Below are 8,726 nucleotides of genomic sequence, written 5' to 3' on the forward strand. Positions count from 1 at the left end.
GCTGCGCTGAGCCCGGGCCCGCTGGACACCGGGTGCGCGTCGTCGGCGTTATTACCAGGCGCTTAATTTGGGGATGGGATTCTGGGAGACTAAAGTGGCCGTTGAAAAAATGTGTCTTGGCACTAGGCGGGGGAGGTCTTAAGTGTCAGAGACTTCCAGGGCTGGAAGCAGATGCAAGCAACTCCATAGCCAGTGTGACCCACACCATGCAGTTGGTTCTCGGATCCTCCACTGATGGGGAGCTCACTCCTTCCTCTCCTGCTGAACACCCTCCTGTAGACCCTGCATGGCCCTCGACATCCAGTCCAACCCCTTCCCGAGGCCCCCGCGGCCCTCCAGGATCGCACCCCTGCCACCTCTGACCTCGTCCGCCTTGCATCCCGACCTCTGTGCCTGCCAGGCCCAGGACGCTCCTCGTCATCCTCGTCCTTCCTCCTTTCTCAGCTTCCGTGTCACCGTGGGGGTGGGGGGTCTCCCCTAACCCCCCGACCCGGGCTAGATGTGTGTGGACCTACCGCGTATGGCACCACCGAGCTGCTAATGAATTGCTCATTTAAGATCTAATTGTCCCATTTGACTCTGGCTGCCACGAGGGCAGGGGGCTGGCTCATTTGCTCCTCTGCCTTCGGTGCCGGACACCAGCGGGTGCGCACACGCAGCGAGGCGCCCGGCACATGTCCGGCGAGTTGAAGCTCCCCGGGCACCTCTCCGCCACACCGTCTTCCTTTGGACAATCTCCCCAGCCGTGAGTGCGGTCATCGCTCCCATTTCACAGGTCCGGAAACCGATGGTGACAGCACCCAAGGCTGGGGCCAGGGGAGGGGGCAGGAGGCAGGGTGCGAGACGTAACCCGGCTCGCTGCATAGGGACGGTTACTAATTTTGTCCCGGTTGTCAGTATCGGTACGATAGTCACGGTGTCCTTGAGGACACACCAAACAGCAGCGTGGGAAGGAAATACAGCACCCGTCCAAAGGGGACCCACGTCAAGCGGCCTGCCCGCACGCGAGCTGGGGTGGGGGCTGGCTGAGGGCGGCGCCCGCCTTTCTTCTCCAGGTCTGGAGAGTTTAGTGCAGAGTCCGAGTGTTTGCCGACAGCATGGCGGGGTCACCACATTCGTGATGTCGAGACTGAACACACAGCACCCCGTGTAACCCTCGAGCACCCCTTGAAGCCAGAGCTACCACCACGCCCAGCTCCACTGATGGGGACACAGGCCGAACGGGTCCATGCGACAGAACAGGAAGGTGACAAGGCTAGGGCGGGACCCAGGTCTGCCCAGTTCCTAAGACGCTGTCCTCCGGGAAACATGGGTTCGATTTAGCCCAGCCCACCCGACGTCCCGCACACGGGTGGGGGCGCCGCCTCCCAGTTGTCTTGGCACCCGCTGGACCGCCGGATGCCCCGCCAGCCGGGCAGTGTGCCGGCCCCCCCACTCCCCCCCGCGCACCTCGCTTCCCGGGTCTCAGACAGCCTCCTGCGTGGAGGTCTTTTGGAAACTCTCTGAATATCCGAGGGGACGGGAAGCTGGCTTTGCGCAAAAGACCCCGCAAATTATTCTGGCTTAAGGAGAAACCACACCAACCCCCTGGCCGCAACTCGCGACCACCCCCTGCGCTGACCTCAGAATAGAGTTCCTTCCCTAGAGTCCCCTAGCTCAGCTCAGCTGCCCTCAAGTTCACATTGATTTCGGTGGCCGCCCTTGCCTTGTGTTAGGCTATCGACCTTCGTTTTGCAGGCTGACTTTGGTGGCGAAGCGCTGTATCTTGGAAGTTTTATCAGGGGCTCATTCTGGCTTAAAAGCTTTCATTAACATACTTAGCTTGCGATATACCACACAAATATTTCTTCATGAGCAACTTCGTACCGAGTCGCCATCCAGATGGTTTTGGAATCAAGGAAGCTGCTCTGTTTGCCTTGAGCTGGTTCTCCTGAATTTGGAGATTACAGCCTGGGTCAGGAGATAAGTCGTACAGCTGGCCATGACGACCATCTGTGATGGAGCGCCTTGTGAAGCAGCAGGAGACGGTTTCTGCTGATAATTTCCTTTGTTTTAAATAACTAATATAATTACCGATCTCTACTCACATTTGATTTTCAGATGGGTGTACTTAATTTTCTTCCCAGTTTATATTCTTGGTTTCGAAGTGGAGCCCCATGTGGACAGCTAATTTATTATGGAGTAGCCCTGTGATTTTGTCCCAGTGAATCTGTCTCTAAATGATAAGTTGCTATCGCAAAGTATACGGTTAGAGATAAAAGCAGGCCTGAAATTAGACCCCCAAAAATGAAGGAAGAAAAGAAGCTGTGGTTTCTCTTTTTCCCCCTCAAGCATAAATTGTTGAGTAAGGAGATTTTTAAAAGCCAGAAATTGCTGGGGAGCGAACCAGAGCCGGGATGGAGAACAGGCCCAAGACACATCTGGCAATCCCAGGGTTCTGGGGACAGTCTGCTGCCGTGGGTGACTGACCGCACTCACCCACAGCCTAGCCCTCGTCATCCTCCCAGAGAACATTCTCGTACCCACAGGGGAGGGGGAACAAATGGGAAAAATCAACGTCCAAATTAGGAACTACCTAAGCGGCGTTGTTTTTCTTAGGCCCCCACCGTGCCTTTGATTTCCTGATTGCTCAAAGCAAGAAAAACAAAATCCATCCAGCCGAGTGATTTTGACAGATTCATTGGAAAAGCTACCGCTTGGAGTTTGATGCATCCATACCAGGGGCTCTCGGCCAGGGGCAATTTTGCCCCCCTCCCCAGGGCGCATTCGGCGGTGTCTGGAGACCTTTTCGGTTGTCATAACCGGGGAGGTGTTGACAGTGACATGTAGCAGGTCGAGGGCAGGGATGCTGCGAAACACCCTACCATCATGGAGAATGACCCGGACAGCAAAGCCAGCGGTGCTGAGGCTGAGACACCCTGACGCGTGTGGGTGCGCGCGCTCGGTGTGGATTCATTCGGTGGGGCCGCGGCTGTGCCCTCCTCACGATGTTTCTGGACCCTGGAGACGTGGAGCTCAGGCACGCCTCAGCTCAGGTGCCTAAACCGTGTCGGTACCTGAAGGTGAACTGGGTCTGCTCTCTTTCACTAAAAACCAAAGGATCTTGTTGCCTGGTGATGCAGCCAGTGGTGAAAGGGACTTTTGAAAAAAAAAACATTCAGTGGAAAATGGCACCTGGCTTAGAACAGGGACTGCGAAGGCGGGGGAGTGAGCTCGTCCTTCTTTCTAGCGTCTGTGTCTGAATCCAGGGCCAGCGGTGGCCTCCTCCACGCGCCCGGGTCCCACGAGGCTCCCTGGCTTCTCTCCTTTGAGATCTGTCTAACTTGCCGTGGCAAAGGATCGCCAAGGAGCAGAGCAGCAGGGCGCCCCGAGAGCAAGCCGCGGTGCTAAACTTCCAGTGACTTTACTGGCAGGACGAGAAGCCCAGGGCCTGCCAAGGGCAACAGCCCTGTTGCTGTGACGAAGACTGCAGGTTTCTGGGGTGATCTGTCCTGCTGCTCTGGACTGTCCCATTCCCAGGGGATGGAAGAGCTTCGGGAGGAGGTGGAGCAGAGCACAAAGAGGGGTCCTCCCACCCCCTCCCACCTCAACACCCAAAGAGAGAGTATAGATTCTCCTCTCGGCCACCCCCTTGCCGCCCCCTTCCACGCCTGCATCCCTCACCCTCCCTGACCAACGGACAGGGCCGTCTCGGCCCACGTGTGCATCGACAGACTCTTCCAGCGTGGATGGCCACGCGACCTCTCACCGCCAGCCCTGTGGCCACCGTGCCCTCTGGATGGGTGTGTCTGCTAACCCCGCCCCTGGCCCTCCTTCGGGCCCTGTCGTCTCAACCCCAAACATGGTGCTTGCAAAGTTGGGGTTTAGAGCAAGACCACAATCGATCGATCGGTGGCAGCTCGGTGGCAGCCCTGACTTTGCTCTTTGCCTGTAAACGGGGCAGAGAGCTCCTGGCGGGACCTGCCAGGACGCCTTGCTGCTGACCTGGCGGCCTGGGACTTGGCTGCCGCTGGCCAAACACCGGGCAGCCTGCTAAGTGCATCCCCTGCGCGCCTTCTCGTAGTCCTCACAATACTTCTCGACAGAGGTGGGGTTTGGGGAGCCCATCTGACAGATGCCAAAGTTGAGGCTGGGAGCTGACGGCCATGCCTGCCAAGGCCACATGGTTGATATGACGCTGACCTGGGCTTCCGAGCCAGGTGGTCTGACTCCAGAGCAGGAATTCTTAATCCTTAGCACGAAGGAACGCAAGGGTGCTTGGTGGGGAGCCTGGGGCTGGGCGCATTTTCACGACTGTGGTTGTTAGTGACATTTTGGTCACACCATGGTCAAGTGGCATTTGTAGAGTTTTGTGCATCCCCATCCCCTAAGAAGAACCAGTTGTTAGTCCTGGAGAAGGCAGTCTCCTCTATCAGGGGGTCCTGGGGTCCCTTGGCCACCACCCTGCCCCCCAACTCCCCCTAACCCTCATCCCCCACTCTTCCGTCAGGCTTGCTGGGTGCCAGCCTGGGCCCAGGGTCGCTGCACCCTCTCCTAACTTCTCCCCATCTCTGCTGCAAGACGCGAGCCCTGAGCACCCACAGGTCCAGGATTCAGGGGGCTAGAACAGACTCTGCAGCCCCGGTCTGAGCGACCTGCCACGTGTACCTTGCCATGGGGTTCTCAGTGGGCCTGGGGCCTTCCTGATCTCCTTGGAGGTCCCAGCCTCCCTGGAGCTCCGCCCAAGGGGCCACTCCCAGTGTTTGGAGGTCAGGCCCCTCGGGGCTTGCAGTGCGGAGGGGCGCGCCCTGGGCGCGGTGACGCGGCCTCCAGCAGCGCCCAGGAGGAGGCTGGAGGTGCGGCAGGTGCCCGCCAAGCGAGGCTGGAGAAGAGCGCGCAGGACACAGCATCACAGACCCGGCGCACAGGCCCTTGCAGAAGTCCCCAGGGACCCGCAGGGGACCGATGGTGAGCTCCCTCCTTTCTGACCTCAGGCAGCGAGGCGGTGGGCGAACGGTGGCACTTACCTCCCAAAAGGACCAGCACGCAAGCGTAGGGGAGCATGGCTGCGGGCATCCCGTCGGGGCTGGCGGGACGGCCACCGAGGCGCCTCCACGGCGCGCGGAGGGCAGGCACGGGCGCCAGGCTCTCGGGCGGCAGCGGACGCCGGCGGCTCCCCTGGGGTCCTGCGAAGAAGTTGCGAGGGTGCTGCGCCCCCCTGGTGCTCACACGCGCTCACCCTCCCCGCTGTTGATAGTTGTGAGTCGAGCTGCGCACTCATAGGTCCAACTTGCCAGAAGAGGTGGAGACAGTCACCGCGTTGCGCGCTCACCAGCGCAGCGCGCCCAGCCCTCTGGCGCAGCTCCTCCTGCCATTCAGACCCCCCGGCCGACCCCGCCTCTACCCCCTGCCCCTCGCCTCCCCCGACGTCTCCGCGGTGAGCGAGGAGGCCCCCCCTCAGCTCTTGCCTCGGCCCAGGCAGAGCGCTGCGCGCCTCCAGCCAAAGCGCGCCCCTAGCCAGGCTGGTCCCTGGGAGGGCAGGAGGGGGCAAGCTCCTCTCTGCCCCGCTGGGTCCCCGGACTCCTGAACTTTCTATTCAGGCCTTCCCACAGAATGGCAGAAATTGCAGATACTCTTGGGAAAGTCAGTCAACTTGGAGCCCAGGGAGCGCAGTGAAAGTGGCCGAACCGGGGCTCCCGGCAGCCAGCCGCGCTCTCTGTAATTAGCTGCTCTGGGCTCCAAACACCATCCAACAGTGTGGAGCCGGCCAGGGCGGGTCCCTCACCCTCCCGCCGCAACTCCTCCTCCCGCCACCCCCCCAATTCCCAACTGAGTGAGTCAGTTTAAGGTGGCAGCTCAGAGGCAGGGCATCTGGGAGGGGAACGAGGACACACAAGATGTAACCCAACGAGTCACTTTCAGCCCCCCCAGGCCCTGGACCTCCCCAGGGAGCTCCTCCAGTGGCAGGTAAGGTGTGAAGAAAGGTGGTGTGTGTGCCCTGGAAGGGGGATGTCCATGAGTCTTTGGATTTATGAATGAAGGAGGGAGGGAGAATCACTTGGATTGTTCCCACCTGCCGGATCAGGCCCCTGACTGAAGTAACGCGGGGGGCAGGGCTGGAGATGTGGGGATCCAGTCTGTTTTCATGGCGCTGCCATTAACCCAGAGAGAGGGGAGGGAGGGGAGTGGGGAGGAGGGGAGGAGGGAAAGAAAGAAAAAAAGGAAAGAAAAGTTAAGGGGGGAGGGGGAGAGAAGGAGCCGGGAAAGGGAAGAGGGAGGGGGACGGAGAGAGTGGGAGAGATGGAGATTGTCCCCTTGGGGAGGGCTTGGGGACTTGGGGGCAGGTCCGTGCCCACGGTGCCTATCCACGCCATCGGCCTGTCCTCTGAAGGGGTCATGGACCCATCCGTCCATGTCTGTGGGCTGTTCACCTATGGGGGTCAGAAGACAGCACCCCACCTTTGATTCTTTACCAGAAGTGACCTTCAACTAACTCGACCCCAAGGACCCCTGACCTGGCTCCCCCCCTCCCCCCCGGGGCTGTTCTTAGTGCCCCTCTTTCCAGAGGAGACACAGAATGGCAGAAATTGCAGGATGAGGCCACAGCGTGATGTCACGCAAATGGGAATGTGAGAGACACGATCAATTCCCTTCCTGAAAATGACATTTGCTCTGGTCTCTGTGGGTTGCTGAGAACAGCATGAGATACAAGGTGGCTTTGCTGCATCTGAGGTCCTGCCAGCCCCCCTGGCAGACGGTGGCCCTGCGCCACGTGTCAAGGGGAACATTTAATGGGCGGGAGGAGAGGTGGGTGGGGGCGATTCCTTATAATCGCATGATTGTGATTATTCGTGGCAATTACATGTCTTTAAATTTGCAAAATTTACGGTTACGGATAGTTTTAAAAACTGCATACTGTCCTGTCTGGGATGGAGGCCACACTGTCGGGGCTTCAGGATGTGGGCATTTTGAAGTCCCATGCCGCTGGCGGGGGCGCGAGTATTAATGGCTTGGTGTGGGGTGGGCGCTGCATTGATGTCCTGGGGGGTGGGGAGGGGGTCGTAATTCGAGACTTTCAGAACTTACTGTCCCACTATCAGAAGCGCAATGTCTCCACTAAGTGTGCTGCCCATGGATTCATTGCTATGTCGACTTACTTATATAAGAGGAATTGACGATAATTATTGAGGACCTGGTGTGGGCCAGATGATTTACATGCACAAAGTTTGTATCCGAACAAACTGCTGAGAAACAGGAAGGATCGTTAGCCCCATTCTACCGAACTGGGAAACTGAGCTCAGAGAGGTTGGGCTGCTGGCCCATAACCACACACCTGGAAGGTGGCAGAACTCCTGAGTCCCCGCCGGTGACCCCAGTGCTCTGTGTCTCCGTGGGGTGCCGAGTCTCACCATGCTGTCGGCTCCATTCCGAATCTGAAGATCCTAACGGAAAAGTCCGTTCTACGATGCGCCTTTCTTCGGAGAGGCTCTGCGCTGGCTGGAGTGCACTCTGGAGCCTGCGGTGGGGACAGAGTTCCAGGTGGGGGGCGGGGGGGCGCCCTCCTCACACTGGTGGTTCAGAGAGGAGGAGGAGGAGGCCACCTGCTGCAGCTCCTCTTTACAGGTGAGGGGACAGAAGTGCACGGTGCATAACCTACCTGTTCCGAGGCGATGCAGATTTTACTCCAAAAGAATAAAAGAGCGAAGAAAATGAACAAATCCTGTGTGAACAACACTGTCCTGGAGTCGTGGGGGGAGCAAACCAAAGAGAAAAAAGGAACCGAAGCTAAAACTTACTTATGGCATCAAATATGTATTTATTTTTAACCAAAAAAAGAAAAAAAGTTAAGTTATATTGTCCAGACCTTGCATTTCGCTACAGGTAGGTAGGGTGGTCGGCGCTCAGTGCCCGACCCCTTTCTTACACACGGAAGGGTCGCTCGGGAACAGCTGAAGTGGCGGTGACCGTGAGGTTGGGGGAGGCTGGCCGTGACTCACGTTCACGGGCATGATTGCGTCTCGGCCTCCAGAGCTGGGCTTTTCTGGGCCGTTAACCTCAGGGGCCCTCCCCAGGTGGTCTGAGCTGTGTGTGTGAGGGGACACAGAGTGCGCTTTTCTGGGGCCACGCACAGCTGGTGCGAGGGCGGTGGCCAGGAGCCAGCTGTCCGTGCTGGGAGAGGGGAGGCCAGCTTTCCACAGTCTGCGTTCGCCCCCAGCCCACCGCTCCCCTACGATCCAAGTCCACAGGTGGGCATCACAGAGCAGAGCCCCTTCCTCCCCTCCCCACCGAACACCCGCCTCTCCTTGTCCCTGTCCAAAACACCACAGGGAGATAAGATCAACCCACGAAATCTTGCCATAAAACGGTCTGTTTCCTCTGCTAGTTATCAGGGGTGTCTGATCAAAGGAACGGTGCCCAGGGCTGGTTATCGAATAACCAAGTAAACATCCAGCTGGCTTCTCCGGCTGGGGTGCTGAGCGGGGCTGCTCTGGATGAAGTTAGAGACGGGCCGGAGTGGGGCGGACGCCGCTTTGTGATGGTTCCTGACCAGAGAGCGTCACACTGGGCAGGCAGGCCTGGAGTCGACCAGATCCTGCCACCCCGTGTGACAGATGGAGAAACCGAGGCAGGGAAACCGTGTGCCTGGCTTCCGGGAGAGCACGTGGTCATCGGGCCCCTCGCACGCATTCGTCCCCTCCGATGGCTGCCACGGTGTCAGACCTCCTCTCCGCTGCCGCACTGCACCC

At 58.8% G+C, this 8,726-nt stretch overlaps 1 protein-coding gene across 1 annotated transcript in view; it reads right to left on the minus strand.

Annotated features, from left to right (window-relative positions):
• Positions 1-5,580, minus strand: part of APCDD1L (APC down-regulated 1 like) — a 41,203-nt gene extending 35,623 nt beyond the window's left edge. The window contains exon 1 of the mRNA XM_039864700.1: positions 5,007-5,580. Within this exon, the coding sequence (XP_039720634.1) occupies positions 5,007-5,055 (49 nt within the window). The 5' untranslated portion in view covers positions 5,056-5,580. The remainder of the gene's footprint in view (positions 1-5,006) is intronic.
• Between the last annotated feature and the right edge of the window lie 3,146 nt (positions 5,581-8,726).

This window comes from Pteropus medius, unplaced genomic scaffold, assembly GCF_902729225.1.
Source record: "Pteropus medius unplaced genomic scaffold, Ma_sr-lr_union100, whole genome shotgun sequence".
Taxonomy (NCBI): domain Eukaryota; kingdom Metazoa; phylum Chordata; class Mammalia; order Chiroptera; family Pteropodidae; genus Pteropus; species Pteropus medius.